This window comes from Falco cherrug, chromosome 16 (genome assembly GCF_023634085.1).
Source record: "Falco cherrug isolate bFalChe1 chromosome 16, bFalChe1.pri, whole genome shotgun sequence".
Lineage (NCBI taxonomy): Eukaryota > Metazoa > Chordata > Aves > Falconiformes > Falconidae > Falco > Falco cherrug.
In genome coordinates, this window is record NC_073712.1 from 10,508,276 (window position 1) to 10,527,849 (window position 19,574).

At 57.3% G+C, this 19,574-nt stretch overlaps 1 protein-coding gene across 1 annotated transcript in view; it reads right to left on the reverse strand.

Moving 5' to 3' along the window:
• LOC129737490 (hydrocephalus-inducing protein homolog) overlaps positions 1 to 19,574 on the reverse strand; it is an 82,170-nt gene that overhangs the window by 2,129 nt on the left and 60,467 nt on the right. The window contains exons 22-39 of the mRNA XM_055728284.1: positions 17,063 to 17,255; positions 15,013 to 15,117; positions 14,136 to 14,345; positions 13,126 to 13,263; positions 11,270 to 11,447; positions 10,619 to 10,749; positions 9,767 to 9,900; positions 8,626 to 8,762; positions 7,659 to 7,786; positions 7,385 to 7,573; positions 6,834 to 6,983; positions 5,514 to 5,753; positions 5,070 to 5,238; positions 3,750 to 3,920; positions 2,952 to 3,125; positions 1,594 to 1,802; positions 1,021 to 1,173; positions 521 to 704 (exon numbers count right to left, since the gene is read on the reverse strand). Coding sequence (XP_055584259.1) covers positions 521 to 704; positions 1,021 to 1,173; positions 1,594 to 1,802; positions 2,952 to 3,125; positions 3,750 to 3,920; positions 5,070 to 5,238; positions 5,514 to 5,753; positions 6,834 to 6,983; positions 7,385 to 7,573; positions 7,659 to 7,786; positions 8,626 to 8,762; positions 9,767 to 9,900; positions 10,619 to 10,749; positions 11,270 to 11,447; positions 13,126 to 13,263; positions 14,136 to 14,345; positions 15,013 to 15,117; positions 17,063 to 17,255 — 2,993 coding nt within the window. The remainder of the gene's footprint in view (positions 1 to 520; positions 705 to 1,020; positions 1,174 to 1,593; positions 1,803 to 2,951; positions 3,126 to 3,749; positions 3,921 to 5,069; positions 5,239 to 5,513; positions 5,754 to 6,833; positions 6,984 to 7,384; positions 7,574 to 7,658; positions 7,787 to 8,625; positions 8,763 to 9,766; positions 9,901 to 10,618; positions 10,750 to 11,269; positions 11,448 to 13,125; positions 13,264 to 14,135; positions 14,346 to 15,012; positions 15,118 to 17,062; positions 17,256 to 19,574) is intronic.

The following is a 19,574-nucleotide window of genomic DNA, read 5'->3' on the forward strand; positions in this document are numbered from 1 at the left end:
TCTCCCTGCAGGCAGCTTCTTCCTGCTCCCGTCCTTCAGCCAAGGCCAGAGGAGAAACCATTAGCAGAGCTTGCTGTTGGGGGTGAGCTGCCAGGATTCACAGCTGTGTCCCGAGCCAGCCGATCATCCTGCCAGGAGATGCTGGGGAGCTCACAGCCCTGCTCCAAAATTCAGATCAGCCCCTGAACTGTCAACAGTTCACGGCGAGTTCCCGCGCCTTGCCTGGCTCCTGCGCACCAGCGTGGCAGGCAGCTGCTGCTGCTGCTTCGGTACTGAGCCACAACAGCTGGCACTTGTGCCCAGGCTTTCACGGTAGAGACCAAGGGAAGTCTTCCCAGCCTCAGCTCTGCTCTGCTGCATTTTAAGCGACTGTGAGCTGAGCGCTGGCTACACCCAGGCAGAAGGTGGAAGGATTAATAAGACCACTTCTTACAAGCTCTGCTGGTAACCCAGATACACACAGATAAGGCTGAGTGCTTGACAGGGAAGATTTGAGAGGTGCGGAGATGAAAAGTCTCACCTTCCTGCTCTTTTGCAGCTGTCTCCCTGGCTTTAAAGGACACATAATCCTGGAACAGGTTCACGACGTAGATGTGAGGCCGATTTCCAACAGCTTTGAGCAGGCAGAGGAGAGCAGATGCCATGTTGTGCGCAAAGAGGGTTTCCAGGCCATCAAACACCACGCCCTGGTAGCAGTCACTCAGCTGCGAATAAAGTTGAAAAGGAACAGCTTTTCTAGTCAGCTGTGGCACACACGGGGCTCTCAGCCAGTCAGTAAATGTCCACTGTCAGCAGATGTCAAAGGACACCAGCCATCGTTGTGTCCAGCGCATCAGCCCAGACGAGCTCTGATCTTTCCCCACGTTCTGCCACCTTGGGGCATCTGCAGCTTCCCCCAAGGATCCCTGCGTGCAGCTCGGGGCTCCTCTGAGAGCAGATACAGACCTCCTCTCCAAACTGCCTCGCTGCCTGTCTCTCTGGAGCAGGAACGCAGCATCTGCCCCCACCCCACCCACGTACCTGGAGCCTTTCGGAGAGGATGGCCACCAGCAAGTCCTCGGGCAGCACGCAGCTCAGACAGCCCAGCCCTCCCTCTGTGCTGCCACCGATGCTCAGCCGTCGCTGCGCAGGGACGCAGGGAAGGGGAGGGTGGAGATGAGAAATGGAGGAGCCCTGCAATGTTGAACGCCACAAGAAAAGTAAACCACTTGGGTAACCCCTGAACAGTTCCAACTGCTGGGCTTGCAGCCAGGGTTTTCCACTAGCGGGAGGCTCGAACCAACCCTGCAGGCCAGCAGCTCCAGGGGACAACCCTGGAGGACACATCCCGTGGCTTGCAAGCCCCCAGCGCAGCATCCCGCAGCTTTGCCCACTGCCTGCGGCCACATTAGCCAGGACTGCACTTTGCCAACAAACTGTTGAGGCCCAGTCGAGATTTCTGCCAGAGCACAGGGGTTTGTTCCCACCCCAAGCATGCCCAGCTGGCGCTCTGCACCACACACCCACACACCAGCCCCCACTCTAAGCAGCCCCTTCGCTTCTCAGAGGCAACAGAAAGGACCCAGGCATTAACCAGCGCAGATCACGCTTCACCTGGCAGCTTGTCGAATCCCTTCGATGCTGTTCCCGGGATTGGGATGCACGGCCATCCGCCTTGCTCTTGCTTGCTGCAGTGCTCACCGGCCTTTGGGAACTCGGGGACTGCAGGCTGCCGTCCTCCCCAGAGCTGGACTGGCGCAGCACTGAGCTGTGCCCGGCCTTGGCGTGGCACTGCACGCTGAGAGAGACATCTGCATTGTGACCTGCAGAGGGGACAGATGGCTCAGCGGGGCTGGCGATGGGTGCTGCGGGGAGCAAGCGGGCACCTTCCACCCCTGGCAGGGACACAGCACTTGTCCCCCAGCCTGCTGGGCACTAGCAGCGCTGCTCTCCAGAAGCAGCTCCTGCCCTGCTTCCCTTACTAGCACGATAAAGCTGAGAGAGGACGGAAAAGCCAGAGAGTTTGTCGTGCACAGCCCCGTGTCCCTCCTTAATAAACATGCACACAGGTGACACTTTGCACAGCAGCTCCCCTATGGATCAAGCCAAAGATTCGTCCCCCAGCACCATCATTTTCCTACCTTGCACCCATCCTGCCTTCTCCCGTGGAGACTGTAACGGGCAGCCCTGCCCCAGCGGCATCACCCATCTCCACGGAAGCTAAACCCTCTGCCTGGGATAACCCCACCCGGCACCCAGAGCCTTTTCCCTTCCACCAGCTCCCAACCACCCAGGTTCACAGCTGAGCAATGTAAAACGTCCCCCGCCAAGGCCAGCGTCTGGCCTCACCCTGCAGAGCTCAGGGCAACAACTGCCCAAGAAAGTTTCCCCAAAGTCTCCAGTCTCACATGGAGCACAGCACAGCACGCGCCAGCTCCGCAACCTGGCAGTGTCAGTATAGGGGGAAAAAAAATACATTTCCAGAGAAAAAGAGCTCATCTGCAGTGAGTCTCATCCAAAATTCCTCCAGGAGGTTATTCTTCCCTTCCTCTCATGTCTGTGAAGCTACACTCACAGTCAGTCACCTAGAGCTTAATGAGCCACTTCAGAGGGTTATTCCTTGTTCAAGTGGGCAGCAGTTCTGCCTGATGGCCACAGGGAGCAAGCTGGATTCAGCTCTGAGAAAATGTTTTTATAAAGCTCTGAGAAAGGTACGGGTGTGCTTCACCACTCCCAGAAAAAGGGACGTGTGTCAAGAAGCCCAGAGGCAGTAAAAATGCCTTTGTCTGACCCCTCAAAACAGAGCTGCTTAATCACCCGAGCTGTGTTATGAAATGGCTCTGCATTTCTACACGCTTGCACCCGTGCTCCCCAAGAGACCCAAGGGCTGCCAAACTCCTCTGGAGCAAGCAGAAGCAGGTGGCCGTGGTGGGTTTCCAAAGCGCCGCTCTGCGCCCAGTGTTCCTCCTTACCCTCATCCTCTGTCTCCTTGTGGCTCTGCTCAGCGGCAGCCCTGACGCACAGCTCCCGGGCACGGAGCCCTGCCGCGCTGCTCCCGTCAGAGATGGCTTCTGTCACCATGGCGTCGATGGACAAGCAGGCAGCGCCGTAATATTTGGACAGGGCGACCGCTGCCGCTGTCTTTCCTTGAGAGAGAGAGGAAGGCGGCTTGGTGACATTTGCAGGTGAAGCATTCTCAGGGACAGGCTCTGGAAAGCCCCCCCAGAGGCTTTGCAGGTTTCAAGGACAGTCAGAAAGCACATGTCCCTTTAGGGGACACCACGAGGGAGGCAGCTTCAGCACGGTCAGAAGCGCTGAACTCCAGAGGCAGGTGGATCGCCTCCACCTCCGGTTCAGCCCAGGACTCTGTCCCTTGTGGTGTGACCTCAGCCCTGGGCCAGGACATTGTTTCGAGCCCTGTCCCACCACCACCGTTCGCTACCCTGTGCTGGTGGGTGCCAGCTGGGCACAGTCTGGGGGTCAGCACGGGCTAGGGGCTGCTCCCATGAGGAAACACGGGCACTAGGCAATGTGGTCCCATGCAGCAAGAGGGACGTGGCCACCCCGTCTGGGGGGACAAGAGCCTAGCTATACGGACACAAGATGAGCCACACCACTGGCACCAGCTAGGCAAAGGCCTGGGACTGTTTCACGGACCAGCAGAGCTGTGGCTTGCCTCGCTTCGCTTCAACTGGCCGACCAAGCACCACGGCCCACCAGGATAAGTCTCTCCTGCTTCCCGCTCTCCTTGCAGCCAACAGCTCACGTACCTGTCCGAGGTGCCCCATGGACGATGATGACGATCCCTCTGCGGTTTCCGCCTGTGCGCCCTTCTGCAGGGATATCGATGCCCAGGTGGCGGGCGATGGCCCTATGGACAGGGCTGTCGGCCAGCTCTCCCGCAGCCTCCTTGCTGCTGCTGGTGCTCTGCTGGTGCTCTGCTGTGTAGAACCAGGTAGAAAAGTCAGCCTCCTGCCTCCCTGTGACCCTGATCGCCCTCCCCATCCCCTCAGATCCTGCGAGAGGAGACTGCTGAAACCAATGTCACAGCCCAGATCTCATCGTGCCTGTCCTCGAGGCTCGCGCAGATCCAGCTGCTGGTGAAGGGGCCTGTTCAGAGCACAGTAAGTGGGGTGGCAGGAGGAGGAAAGAGCATCTGGCAACACCCAAGAGGCCCGGGCCACATCTTCCATGAACCCTCCCCACGGTCCTCATGGGAGTTTGGTCCCGGGTCCTGGTGCCTAAGGGGGGTGACAGGTGCAACTGGGCATTGGGAACAGTCCCGAGGGAGATGGCACCAGGCTGCAGTGAAGCAATGGAGGTGGCACTGAAGTCCACCACTGGGGCTCTTTTGCTACAATGGACAAAATAGGTGAAGAGCTTCGGGTTACCAGCCGTCCCGCGTCTTTCCTTAACACCTTCCTCCTCCTCTTCCCCACATTCGGATTCTGAATTCACCCTGTTGGACTGGCTTTCATCGAAAAGGGAGGGGGGAACGACCGAGCTACGGGGTGAGGTGCTGCAAACAACCCCAGCGGAGTGCTTTCTGCCCCCATCTGACAGGTGCCAGGCACCTTCAGAGCTGGCCGAGGAGGAAGGACGTGGGGAAGGAATGGCAACCTGCTCTTGGCCATTCCCACTTTGCAGGGCCACAAGCAAAAGCAAAAATCTCCTAAGGAGGGAGACTCCCAAGGCACCGAGGAGCCTGTCCAGGGGTATTCTGAGCTTGTGCTTGTGTTGCCGCGAAGGAACAAATCTAAACCAGCTCGTTAGATTAGACTTGGTCCTACAGGCTGAAGAACTCATCTGAGCCTGCTCTTTGCGGCTGAGGGACACAAGGGGACACCCTGATGATTTCCCCAGTGTGTGGCAGTAAGATATGAGCTTGCTTTAGCTGCACTCAGGGCTGCGAGAGGATGCGTCTCACAAGCCACAGGTTTTCACCTGGCAATTCCTCCACCAAGCTGGGGAACAGGCGGCTGCTAAAAGCACGGGCTTTCCGTGGAGAATGAGGTCATGGAGAACTCAGGGTACGCAGCCTGGACTCCCTGCTGTGTCCACACTCAGGACAGACCATGCCAAACCCTCACCCTTGTCCTGGTCCGCTGGGTCCCCGGTCTTGGGCTTTGCTTGATCATCCTGCAGCCTCTTCTGGTCCTGAGAGTACTCCAGCACCTCTGGGGGCAGCTTCTCACCCGGGCCACGCAGAGGCAGCAACAAGGTGTTGCGGCTGTCGTAGTCCTTCAGCATGCGCAGGACCTGTGCGCGGAGGGAAGAGAAACCACGTACAGGAGGGGTTTCTTGACCACACGAACACACTGCCCAGCCAACCAGTCTTCTCCCTCATGCCTTCCTCCCAACACGGACTACCCAAGCACCCCCCTCCGCCTGCCAGCAGAGCTGGCTGCCCCTCAAGTGCCGCCAGGCTGTGCCCTGGGGACTGCCTCCATCTCCCTGGCGCAAGCCCGGGAATGCCACCACAGCGCTGTGAAGCTACGGCAGCACGCACACGGGGACCAGACCTTCCCGCTCACCTGCTCCTCCTCAAGGTACTGCTGGTCAAACTCCAGCGAGTAAAACTCGATGGGAAACTCACACGGGTTCTTCACCACCACTGTCCCCTCCGCCCCACGGCTGTATGGCAGCACCGGTCCCAGCTCAAGCACTGGGGGGCTGAACTCCAGCTGCGGCTCCAGACCTTGTCCCGAGACCTGCAGCTGGAGGTGCTGGCTGCTCTGGCAAATGTTAATCTTCAGCCTCCTTCTGTAGGACTTCTGAAAAGAGAGAAGCACAGAAAGGTCCTGCACTAAGTCCCAGGTGACAAGGGCCTGGAATTCAACCCTTGCCCCAAGGTCAGCGGTGTCATCAGTACCTCTAAGGTGAATGGAAAACAGGTATTTAATTATAGCAGAGGCTGCAGCACCTGCATGCTGGCTCCGGGTAACTGGGATGGATCCTGGGTGAGGTGTCAGATCACCTGGCTGTTTGGTGTCAGATCTGAAACAGTCTGTCACACGTTTTCACCCAGTCACGAGGGAGCGCAGTGCTCGTGAGAAAGGTCCTCGGGGTTACGCTGCCCAGACACAGCTGTGGCACTGCTGCATCAGGCAAACACCAGCCACGCAAGAGGCAGATGAGCTCCCGCTGGCTAGAAATAAGGGTCATCTTCTCTGCTCAGCGTTTGGCTCTGGCCAAAGCCCAACACAAGCTGGTTGCATCCCTACTAGCAATTCTACCATCCCTGGGACTGTTCCCAGGCATGGAAGCACTTGTGTCCATGCTGTCACACACTGCCAGCTTCCAAGTCACTGTGGCCACATGCAAACTGCCTTTGGGAATGCTCCATCGCTTAAGCTGACTCCCAGACCGCGTGGGAACACGCAGGCAGGTTGGGCCAGAGCCACAGGGACTGCTGGCAGCGTACCGCTACAGGTGACAGTCCCGCCGTGCCCAGGAAGGTGTCTGGCGGCTGTTTTGTCTGCCGGTACCGGCAGCAGGATTAGCCCAGGTTGGCCCTTCCAGGGTTGTCCCCTGCGAGCATGCCAGCTGCTCTGCGCCGGGGCGTTGCAGCCTGCAGATATGCCCACACCAGGTGGAAGATGAGGGGAAACAGGTGGATCTCCTCCACGTGCCGAGAGGGAGCCACACCGCCGAGCCTGGATGCTCCCTGTGCAACTCCCCGTGGGGATTCCAAAGCGCTTCTCAGAAGTGCGCGCTACAGGGGAAACTGGGGCACAGTGGGTACGGGGCTGGCAGAAAGCTCCATGCGGAGGCCAGACCTCATCCCCTGCGCTGGGCTCTCATTTCCACACTGCCCTGCCAGACCTCCGCGGGGTGACACCTGCCAATCTCACCTCTTCCACGGGTGAAAACCTGACTCGCATGTTGCATCGCTGTCCGGGAGCGAGGGTTCCGGCCGAGGGCAGTGCCTCAAAGACACGGGGCTTGGCTTCCAACTCCTGCAGCAGCTTCCGACGCATGCTCGCTGACAAGCATTTGTCCACCTGGGCACAGAAACCAGGCGTGTGAGGTGGCCTTTGTGGGGACAGACTCTTGGTTCCTGCCGTGCTCTGAGATACTGTTACGGTGCAGAGAGCACCCACGTCCAAACCAGACGTGGCCACCATAACCTGGTGGCACCATAAATGGGAGCAAAGATGTGTAGGCAGGGCAGGCAGATGGGGAGGCACTGTCCTCAGAGGAGGAGGAATGGGTGAAGATGGCAGAGAAGTGAAGCATCAGCTAACGAACAGGTCCAGGTGAAGCAGCCTTGCTCCGTACCCTCAGAAGCTTCCTCAGCCCAGCTGTAGTCCAAGCGCCCAGGCAGCCACGGGGGCAGAAAGGGCAAGAGAGGCAAAGAAAACCCAACCAAGAAGTTACGTGTCACACGTTGTCTGTGCTTTACCTTAACAGGCTCGTGCACGGTGACGAACCATTGACAGGGGACCTGGAGCTGATTGTGGAGCTGGACAGTTTCTTCCCGGCACTGCCCACACTGGACAGCGGAGAACTCCAGCCTGTCCCTGGAGAGGCAGAGGGACGGCACAGTCACGTCGGCACGGAGGCGGACATGGAACGTGGGGCCACCTGCTACCTAGTGAAGGACAGAACATCCAGCTGAGAGACCAGGTGACATCTGCGGCTGTGTCCAGCCTGCTGCCTGCCCCAAAAGGTGGTACCTTGATGGGCAGGAGCACGTCCACCTCTCCCAGTGGCAGGTTGGCGCTTTGTGGGTCAAAGCGCACTCTGAATGTCTTAGTCCTGCAGCAGGGCAGGCACTTCACATGGTCCAGATCCACGCTGAAACCTTGAACAGATGAAAATAAAGCAGCTGAGATACATCTCATGCCGCTTGTGTGTCACAAGCACGTTAAGGCCACGCGGGTGTCCTGGCTGGCAGCTCTGCGAAAGACCCCCTTGTATCCCCGGAGAAGCCTGCTGCTCTTTCTCCCTTGTCACCGCCCAAGGAGAAAGCGTTTTTGCAGCCAGAATCCAAGGTCCACATGGTAAAAATGAAACCCATCAGCTGAGCTTCAGCAATTCCTTCCTTGGGCATCTCAGGGAAGGAGGCACAGACCTCCCCAAAGGAGAATTTCCAACGAAGGTTCCCCCATGCTGCGGTGTTCCCTGGACAACAACTTAGAGAAGACACCTGACCACCCCTCAGACACAGCAAGTCACCGTTTGATGGGACACAGCCTTGCCTCAGGGCCTGTCGTGGAAGCCTGTTTTGATACACCAGAGGATCTCACAGGCTCTTTTCTCAATAAAGGCTCAACTGAAGGGCTATGACATCATGAAGTCTAAACAAAGCACTTCCAAACCACAAAGGGTCCCGTCCGTTTGCAACATGAGCCCACAGAGAGCACAAAACCTCGGCTGTCACTCATGGTAGCCAAGAGCAGAAGATGATGAGAGGTGACCAAGGTGATCAGCCCACCTAGTCCCTGAAATGAGGTGTCAGGGCAGTCCCAGGCAGACCAGGTCTCTGGGCACTGCTGGCCAGGAGAATTCAGGCTCTAAAGCACCGAGCAGGGGGCAGTCAGGAAGAAAAAAGCTGTACAAACAGGCACTCAACCCCCCCACACACCCAGTGACTTAAGCTCATCTGTCAAGCCCACGGGAAGTCCCTCCAGCACTGGTTACCTGTGCCACACAAGACACGTCTATCGGCGAGGAAGGACACAGGCAACCGCCCGGGGTTGGTGATCTTCACAAGGTGTGTGCGGACGGTACCAGGAATGACACAGCCAAAGTCCAGGATGTACTCAGGCAGCTGAACTCTGAAAGGAATAGAGACATTCCTTAAACCACAGCTCGGCTACATTTCCAGGTGGACAGAAGACACAAATAAAGTGGGTATTTGCTGCTGTAAAAACCCAGCTCAAGCCTGTGAAAGCCAAGGCCTGACCACCTGGTAGTAACACTTTGGTAAGTCACGGAGGGTGCAGGTCCTAGGTTTTATCAGCTACCAACGGGACCTCAACATAAAATTGTGTTTAACTGGTCGCAGCTCCTCGGCTACAAAGAGCCACTGTGGCTAAGTCCACCAGACCTCCACTGGCCTCAGTGGAACTGCTAACCTGGTGTACAGCCCAAGCCTGAAATCGCTTCAGGACCTTGCAATGAGATTTGCCTGCACAGGCAATCTTCCCTGCTCTGCAGCCAGGTCTGTCCCCAGAGCAGCCCCGGGAAAGGCAGGAATCGACACCTACAGCGTTCAAGGGCAGCTCCTTTTCCAGAGCAATCCCACTCGGGAAAGCGCATAAGTGGTCTGTTTTGCAGAGCATTTTCTTCCTGAACCGGAGCCTACCGTGCCCCTGCCTCATCAGGAAGGAGCAGAGGGAAGGACCAAGGCACCCAGGCAAGCCCTACGGTCCCACCAGCATCTACACCCCCTGCTTTAGGGTTTCTCAGCCCGTGCGATTCCCTGCTGGCTTTGCTTAGCGTGGCCTGTCAGTTGGAACAAAGATGCCAGCTTTGAGCTGCCTCTTTCAGAGCTGGTCAGCAGGGACGGTGTCTGTGCTGTCTGGAGGGGCTTGGATGGTCTGCACTGCACCCCCTCAGCACTAAGAGCAGAACCCAGCATCTGTGGGGAGCTGAGCACCCCAGGGTGGCACTATGAAGTGAGGACACTCGGCTGCTCACAGGGAGCACGTCAGAGCTACCAGGGTCAGACCCTTTCTGCAGTGCCCAGCTACTGCCAGCTCTGCAGACACCAGGAGCTCTCGGGAGCAGGGGTGCACTGCTGGGTGTCACCCTTGGGGCACCTGGAGTCTCTACTAACTTGAGAAGCCTCCGACGAGCACGCTGGTCAAAGGCCACTTCCTCTGGGGGACCGGAGCTGAGAGCTTTCTGCTGCTCCAGGGCATGTTCCTCTATCAGCAACTGCTCCATCTGCAGCTGCAGCTGCGTGTCCCACTGAGGAAAGGAAAGAGAGCGGCTGGTTAGCAAAGGTCCTGCCCAAGGCACAGGCTTGTCTCTGAGAGAGGATCCCACCCTGATCTTGTTGAGAGGGGCGATGGAGTCCCTCTGCCTCGCTGCTCAGCGTCTGTGACACCTCCTGCTCCCTTAGGCAAGACCTGATCTCAAGGGAAACGAACTCCAGCACCTTCGCCTGCCCAGTCACTGTCACAAAAGCTGATCTGGCCAGACAGACAGACAGACAAGCCAGGAACCTTCCAGAGCTCCGAGTATTTGCCTGCCCCCAACCAGTGCCAGAGCAGCTTGGACAGCAGCTCTCTTGGAAAGGGAACCACGAGAAAGCTGACGCCTCTTGGAGATGACCGCTGACAGCACAGCCCCAGGGCGCAGTCAGGCTGCTGCTGGTAAGCTGGGTCGTGAGCAACAAACCCCTCAGCCACGACCCGCAGCTCCTTCAAAGTGCCAGGAACTCAGTCACTTGAGCACGGCCTTCAGGAGCTCTCCCTGAGGCAGTCGGGGAGCTGGTGCATCTGCTGGAGGGACAACAGCCAGAGCTGGGCAGCCCCTGGGGCAACGCTGAGCTGACACATGGTCGTGGCCAGGTGCGGGCAGGGAGGTCCCAAGTGCCAGCAGGGCCCCAGGAAGCCTGCTGCGGGGTGCCCAGGGCTCGAGTGACACAGGGGCAGGGTGGCACATGCCAAATGGGGCTTCTCACCGCGGTGTCCGCATCGTCCCTGGGTGGCTCCGCGGCCGCAGCCTCCCCCAAAGCAACTGCTTCAGCTCGCTGGCTGTCCTTTGCCATCTTTTCTTTGGCCTCTTTGAGGACCTTCTCATATTTTGCATTTCCTGGAGGAAGAAGAGATCCACAAATAGAAGCGTGGACGCCGTGCCAATCCCACTTAAGCTGGGAAGCCCCACTCCCCTGATGCTGGCCTCTCCCAGAAACAAACTCCTTGAGCAATCTATGGGAAGTGGATGCTGCTGCTCCTCTCTGAATCCTGACGTTCACTACCACCCACCTTCCCCTCTACAGAGGAGCATCCCATCCCCTGCAACGCCATGGCAAATCCAACCCTGCCAACATCCCTGCCAGCCCGCGTTACAGCTTCCCCAAGCTTTTCTGCCCAGCCGCCACCTTCCCAGGCCTCCGACAGATATGCTGGCAAGCTCTGCAGGGTGGTTCCTGGGGCAAAGCCCACATGGACTCACCTACTAGAGACTCAGGAAGCAACCCGAGGGTTGAGTGTTGCTCTGACAGCCCTGAAACCTCCAGGCTCAGTGGGGGTGGGGGTGAGCTGCCCTGTGGGCATATGACATGGGGAAAAAGCCAGGGGACCTTCCTGCGGAGCAGAGAGGCAGTGCTCACCGCTGATGTTCCTGGGCAGGTCCAAGCAGATCCTGGGAAGGGTCCCTTCTCCTCTCAGGGTGATGCTTGCTGGTTCCAGGTGACCCACTTGAATCTGCAAAGCCCTGCAGAAGACTCCAGGCACTCCTGGCAGGTAACAGACTTTGAGCACTTGCTCCTTGCCAGGTCCAATGTAACCCTGCAGGGCACGGGAGACAAGAGAGGGAATGCACCAAAGAGCGTTTGGTGGGGGGACGGCTCAGGCGACAGACACACTGAGAAGAGAAAACAGCTTCTCCTATGGAAGAAAACGTCAGACAACATGGCCTTCTGGCTTTCTCGTATCCTAAAAGCTCGAGTCTCCTACACCAGGGTGCAGTACGTCCTTCAGAGGGCTCGCAAGGCTGCATTCCCACAGCACAGACCGCCCTTTGCTCAGCAGGAGCGCAGCTCTGCTGCTCACAGCGCTTACCCTCTGCTAGCAAGAGCCAGACTGAATAAAGAAAAGCTCTTTTACCAGCTGCTGTGGAAGACGAGCTAAAGCCCATGCCCTCAGCAGGGCCAGCAGCTCCTCACACTGCACGTCAGTGGTTCCCAGGCTGCTGCTGAAGGGCCTGACTCATTCATCATCCCAACCAAACATCTCCTGCCTGCGTGGTTACACCAGGGGTGCGTGAGCCCATCCAGACTCACAGCGACCTGCAAACATACATCTCTGGAAATGCAGGAGCAGACTAGGACAAATTCTAGGGAAGAAGGTGTTGCTGGGAAGGACATCTCCTCTCTGGGCTTCCAGAAAGGCTCTCCAAGCCTCAGGCTGGGCTCACGCCAGCCACATCGAGAGCAAATGGAAGCAGACAGCAGCATGGCTCTGGGTGACCGGGCACAGACGCAGACGCCTTTGGCTCGCCCTCTGCACGCTGGGCTGGACCCTCGGCTCCCCTTCACGCTGCAGGGGAAGCCGCTGAGTGGGACAGCTCCTGCCACTTGGTCCCCTGAGCCCGTACTCCAGCGCACAGCACAGCTGCAGCAAAGGTGAGCCCTGCCAAGCTGCCAGCACCCACGCTGCTGCTGCAGCAGCTGGCTGCACGGGTCCAAGCAGAGCTGCGTCTTCGGCAGCCCGCGGGAAGAGGGCATCAGTGTGTCATCCCTTGTAGGAGACGGGCACGAAAACAATGTGAAAGCCATTTGGCTTCCTCTTCCCCTTGCAAAAAGAGACAAAGGTAAGAACGCTGCTTCAGCTCAAAGACATCCACGCGGGACTAAGAAGCTGGGGCGCCGGGATGCTGCAAACTCCTCTCCTGGCTGTTCCAGCCCCGATCCTCCCTGACCCCCTCGCTGCCCCACAAAACTGCTGCAAAGCAGCAAAGCTGGAGGAGGGACCAATACAGGGGCTGCTAAAATTTCTGGCAAAGCAGCTTCATGCCCAGGCAAGACAGTATTTCAGTCCTGCTTAGTGCTGGCAGGGGGCAGGTGGGGTTTCTTACAGGCAGGGACAGGGAGTACGCCCTGCTTGACCACACAACCTGGGGAAGGTGACCCTCACAAGAGCCTGCACCATCTGGCTCCAGTGTCGGCACAACCACAGAGCTCAGCACTCGGGGTCCAAAGAGCTACCGAAGCCCTCGTGCCTCCCGCCGGCGGCTGCTGCAGGATGCCAGAGCCACCCACCAGCAAAGGCCATGAAGGGGCTCTAGTAGGACCGCGCTTGCTCGACCTTCTCTGCCACCCAGCAGCAGCTGCTTACAGCCCTGGCTCTCCGTGCTGGTTTTGTGGCTCTGTCTTCCTTTTCTTTTTTTCCACCCACCCCACCACCTTTTTTCCCTATAACCCTCTCCTGGGCAGCCTGGCCAGGGTGAATCACTCGTGCTACTCACCGTGCTGGGCACGGCCAGGGGCACGCCGAGCGGAGGGCTGTCCGCAGCGGCTGCGCTGGAGCCGAGCACCACGTAGGTGAATCCCATCTTCCCTCTGTTCTGCAGGGTGACCTCCGCTTCCCTGACTTTGTTAAACAGCTGGAGAGAAGACAGAGGAGCGGGAAGTTACAGACGCAGGTCTGCTGCTGGGAGTCTCCTTCCCTTTTCCCTGGCTTGAAAGCACATGAACACAGCGCAGAAGCAGGGAGCGCAGAGGAGGTACAGGCACTGCGGTGTCCTGGGTTAACCTGGGCAACCCCCAGCCACAGGGTACCTCTTAGCCCTACGCAGGAACACTATCGACGGCAGCACGTAGAGGTGCAGTAATAAATAAACCAGGGGATACAAGCCCTCTGCTCTTTAAGGTGTCACCTAACAGCCAGCTGAAACAAAAGAGGAGGCATCGAGGCATTTCAGAACAAGAGGCACCTGCATACAAGTATTTGCAGGCAAAACAGAAGCAAAAGTAGAGACAGACAGGGCAACAGCCAAACAGGGCCAACAGCTGGAAGGGTCTGTAGGGATTTTAACTGAAAAGGAGTGCCAACTGTTCTGGGACATTCTCGCCAGCTGCAGTGACTGGAAGCCCAAGTTAACTTCCTCCCTGGTTTATTTTGTTGATTAATCAAGAGCATTAAAAGAAAGCATCTCCTTGGACCTCAGGCTTCAGGAACGGATGGGCGGATGAGGGTCCTGGGGACATGTCCCTTTGGAGATCACCACGGGGTCCCTGCCTGTCCCGGGAGGCAGCGCTCGTTACCTTGAAGAGGAGGAAATCCCAAATATGGGGGGGTAGAGATGGCCATTAAAAAACAACTCTGATGCAGAATGTATCACCCAAAGGCAGTACTTCCAAGCGACAGAGCCAACAGAGTAGCTGGGAAGGGAAGAGCGCCCTAGACCTCGGTGGGCAGCAACGCGCCGGCGACAGTTCCAAGACAAGGACCTCTGCCAAGAGAAGCGTGCGGTACCTGCAGCCCGCAGTCGATCTCCGTCACGTCAAGGAAGTAGTTGATGAGCGAAGCCTCCCCACTCAGCGCAATCTCGTAGGTCGGGCCTCCCTCCACACTGCACAGCGCCGTGACACGGGCAGCAATGTTTGTGCGGCCAACGAAGGTGAATGTGACACCCTGGCTCTTGCCCGGCGGCAGCACGCCGTACAGTGGCAGGACATCAAAAACCTGGAGGCAGGGGAGGAGAGACAGAGATGTCGAGCGTGGAAATTGATGCAGAAGAGCAGCCGTGGCTTGGAGCAAAGTACAGATGTGGCTGGAGGGGCCTCTTCATCACAGGCGAGATCACCCTACTCTCATTCTGCATCCATTCCACTTACCGGTGGGAGAGACCCTGGGAAAAATCTTCTCCCATACTAATTAATGTATTAATACACTAAATTAATTTGGGATGTCTCCTGGCAGCAAGACATTCTCTCAGCTGAAGAACTTGCCTTTAAAAACACTTTTTACTGCCTTCAGAAAAACACGAGACTTGGAGATGAGAGCCCTTGGAGCTGGGGGTGGACTTCAGCCCAGCTCGTCTGATTCCTGACACTTTTCACTCTCTCTCCGACCCACACACTGCTCTCGCAAAAGCTACTGCAAAAGCTACTGCAAAAATTTCCTACCGAGCACCTGATGAGCAACAAGATGAATACACCCTCCACAGGCGCTGCACAGGCAGGACCCTCGGTCAGCCCTACATGGCCGGTTGCTTCAGCAGCGCTGCGCAACGTGCTGGGAGGGATGCGAGGCCACTCCGTGAGCAGCACCGAGGGCCACCAGTGGCAGCAGGGGCTACGTAACTGTTTGCCACGCTGGGAACGGGGAAGTGAGACAGATGCCCACTTACCTCCTCCGCTCCCGAGGGGAGGGGCTCCACCTCCACAAACCGCATCCTTTCCTGGGTCCTCACCGGCCTCCGACTTTCCAGCTCCACAGCAGCGGACGGCAGCAGCTGGAAAACAAGCACCATGGGCTACAGGAGGCAGCTGGCTGGGCTGAGGGGGATCACTGTGCTGCAGGCTCCACCGCCTCATCGAGCCAAGAGCAGCTAAGATGGGACACAGGCACACACCAAGTACGGGGACGCCTGTGCCATTAGCCGAGTGTGGGTCCAAGACCCGTGCGGATGAGACACGAGGTGCAGGTGGAGCCTGTGTCACACCGGCAGGTGGGCTCGGACCCACCGGCTTGCACGAGGAAGCGGGGTGCTCCCAGCACCCTGTCCTGGCAGGGACCTCGAGGGCACGTTGCACCCTCATGACACCCCAGCTTTGCTCACTCCTGCCCAAGAAACGCACCAAACACCCCACCCCTGGACAGCTCAGGCTCTCCATGACAACAATAGGAATGCAGCTGCAAGCGAGAAGTGTCAAAAAGGGGAAATAAGGACTTCAGAAGTCCTTGGCACAGCTGTCCCATTTCAGGTGGTGCTTAGCTTTCCCCTTGTGCACTCGTCAGTGCCGGAGGGCTGAGGATCGCCATTTCTCTTGAATAACACCATCCTGAAAAAGGCAGCTGAGATGTTTTCCTGCCTTGCAGCAGCTGAGGGCTGGTGTTTAACCTCAGAGGTGCCATCCTTTAAATGGAACCTCGTCCCTGGGCTTCTGACCCCTATTTATAAGCAAGGGCTTTGTGATTGCTCTTGAAGTTTAAGAATACCTGCTGCTTCGGTAACATGAAGGAGGGCTTTGCGCTGGGGCTCTGACATGGGCAGGGTATGTACAGCACATCCTCAGGCCTAACCAGAGGCTACATCTCTCCAAGGAGATAAAGCACTGGGGAGGGCTGAGCCTTCTCACATCTCAGTGCTCTTTCTGTTGTCTCCACATCTTCCAGCCTGCAAAGCTTTGCCAAGGGCATATGCCCAAAGACGCTAACCCACATCTTTCCCAGGCTTATGGTCTCCCACCTCCCCAGGAAGGCTACATGGACATTGCCTTGATACAGTGACACAAGCAGAAGACAACACTGCAACCCAGATGTATCCTTTGAAGCAATTTTGGATCCTACCTAGCCATATCCCCTTGAATTTCCCTGCTTTATCTGTGCATACATGGCAACAAAGCAGGGCACAAAAATGATTTCATGCTTCTATCTGAAAACATTCAGCCGCGCTATTCTTTATGCCTACCAGGTATCCTTTTTCCTGATTCAGAAAACACGTGCAGAGCTACAACATTAAAACCACTGATATTTAGATGTCAGCAGGTGCGACCCCCCTCCTTGAACTTGACACCAACTCCGGCACTTTCAGAACCTCCTGTGCTCTCCTATATCCTTTTTTATTGCCCCAGGAGCAGCCTCTGTCCCACGCGAAGCAAAAGGTGCCATCAGCTCCCACTAGCACCGAGGCCAAGCCCCAAAGCACCGAGGCTCACCAGGAAGGTCAGCAGACCAAAGGCTGTTTCCCATACTAAGAGGAAAAGACAGCGACTTTGTCAAGTCTCCATTTATAAAAAGGCAGCTCTGTGGCCATCGCTGCAATACCGGGGCTCGGGCGAAGGCAGAGACGTGACAACGGGTGGCTCTAGCTGGGGCTGAGAAGGTGGTACATGGAGACCAGTACTGGGCAGGGCTTGACAGAGGAAGGGAACTGGAAGCCTCCACATCACGGTGCAGGTAAAACCCCTCCTTTCACAGTGCAAAAAAAACCCAGCCAAAAAACCCCAACCCCACCACAGGTCAGGAGGACCTGAATGGGCTTCTCCAAACAACACTACCCTACTTGTCCCTCCCCATAAGCCCCGTGTCCAGCTGCTGGCCCTGCTGCCCAGCCCACTCTCAGGGCACATGGCAGCAGGGCAGCAAAAAAGGGACGCTACGCTGGCACCAGCACGGCTTTTTGGTGGCAAGCTGGGGGAGGCAACGCAAAACAGTGAGCGTACAAGAAAATCTACCTTTGCTTCCAGGGAGTCCTCTGCATCTGCTGGCTCTTGGGCAGGATCCCCCACTGCTCCCAGGGCTTCAGCTGGCTCCTCTACGCATCCATCACTGACACTGCTCTCTGCAGATGCTGAGTGCTCCGAGCAGGCTCCCTCCTCCTTCGGTGGCTGGGGTTTGATGAACAGTTTAGGTGCTGGAGGGCTGAACCTGGAAGAAACCGTAACTTCCATCATGAAGCTGCAGTAGGAGGGAGGAAGACCTGGACAAGCAGCTCCTTGGCAGGACGTGGCCCCTGGGTGGGCACTGGTGCCGCCAGCCCAGGAATGGATCCGACCTGGCAGCTCCAGAACCAGGATGCAGCAGGTCAATGCTGGGGGCTGCCCAGGGACAACGCTGGTCCAGCAGTGGCAACTGCTTGCCATGAGGAACTGCAGATATCAGAGGTGAACACCTTGCAGGGAGACAAAAGGACAAACTGCACAAAAAGGTGGGACTGAGACACAAAGGGGCAGATCTGGATGGCGATGCGCCAGCACAGACCCAGCGCCGCAAGGAGGTTTTCAGCTCTTCTAGGTATTTACCCTGAATTCTCCCCTGGGCGGTTACGCACAGCTGCGGGTCAGGACCAGCAGCGGCGATGGCAGGAGCAGGGACGGAGCCCGCCGCCTGCTGTGCCTGAACCCCGACAGAGCCGGCACGAGCCCAGCACGGGACACCTTCGCACACGCAAGGAACACGGGAAGACACGTCAAGCGGCTCCAGGCAGAGACTCGCAATTAAACAGCCCATTGATCCCCGATGAGCACCAAAGCAGCCGCGATTAGTACTTTGGGGAAGGAAACGCTGGTCATTTTTAATCAATCTATTCCAATCGCGACACCGAGATTCAGCTCCCTGCCGTGCCACAGGTACTCCTTGGCTGCAAAACAGCAGCTCGAACCGCACCTCGCGCCACAAAGGCTGCAGCTCTGCTGAAACGAGCTTATAACCGGTGTGGCACGTCCTGATGCCATCATTACCTCCCCAGCAGTTTCTAAACACAAACTGTTGGAGGACAAATTTGGCAAATGGTTCAGCAAAGCAGTTCAACCGCTCGTTTTGCAAACAGAGCCGAGTTTATCCTTTGAGCAACAGCAGCCAGTAAAAAGCATATGAGTTAACGTTTTCAGAATTCCCAAGTGACTCTGACTATGGTCCCTGTATGAAATTGCAGCAGGTGCTCACAGTAGCTCTGCTTGGATTTCCAACGCCACGTGGAGGGACGCGCTCAGGCCATGCCTACCTGCCGCTGTGCCTAGTCGTAAGCGTTCCCCCCGCCGTCAAACACGGCACATTTTTTACAGCTGGGAATTCAGTGCCTTGAACCACGGGCTCCAAACAAAGATTTGTCTTTCGTATCTAAGGCTGGTTTTCATTTCTGGATTACAGGCTCTGCTCTTCATAACCCGGAAGAGATCCCGCCTGACTTGCCCTCCCTACAGCGACATGCAAGAACACGGCTTGGCCCAGGTGAGCCCCTGACAGCCCTCCCTCCGCCTGCTGCTGGGACGCCACGGGGACCCCGAGCAACAGCTCGGCACCGTCCGTGGGGAAGAACAAACCAGGGCTGGAGGGGATGAAGGTGCTCGCTCAGCCCTGCAGCGCATCGCCCACCTACGGTCCCACCCACGCAACCTCTGCTCCTCTCAGCCCAGGCACCCGGGTGCATGTTGGGGCGCCCTGATGGGCGACCAAACTGCCCGACACCTCCAGTGGCCGCTGACTTGGGCAGCTCTGTAAGGATGAGATAAATCCAGCTCAGCTGGGACAGTGGTGCTTTTGGGCAGCCTGCAGCTGCACGCTACCTTTCCCTGGCGGCAGGGGAGATGCCCGCAGTGTCAGGCCACCAAGAGGAGCACCTCAACACCCTCCAGCCACGCACCAGCCCACGCACCCGTTGGGTGCCTGGGTCCGGCCGTCATCGCGGCAGCTGTCCCAGAACCGCTCGCTACGATGCACATGGTGAGGAAATGAAACCGCAGCTCTTAGAGTGGCTCGTGATAAATACTGCGGCTGAGTAACAGCTCCCGAGGAGAGGGAAACCCCCGAGATGGAAAATCCATAATCATTTATTAAGGTACCTCTAGTTCTACAGAACAGTTTGAGGCAACTTCACCAGACCGTGGTGCCTAGACAACAACAGTATTTTTCCCTCTAAAGTAGAAGCCCTCTGGGACCCAGCGCTGGGAGATGATGCGATTAGCAAGTCCTGCTGCGGCGAAGCGTGAAGCAGCACAGCCAGGGACTCTTTCCAGTGGGGGAAAGTCAAAACGAACAACAATGAGCATCACATGAAAAGGAAGGGAGTGAGGAACCCGAGGTGTCAACAGAAAGCTGATCTCTATGACACGACATCTTCCTGGCACTGAAGGAAAGGGGGTTGGTCCTGGGAAAGAAGGGCAAGATGATGAGATGTTTGGCATCAGCCCAGGCTTGAGGTAACCCTTTCTCAGAATCAGGACCTTCTGGGCAGCCTCCAGCACTTTC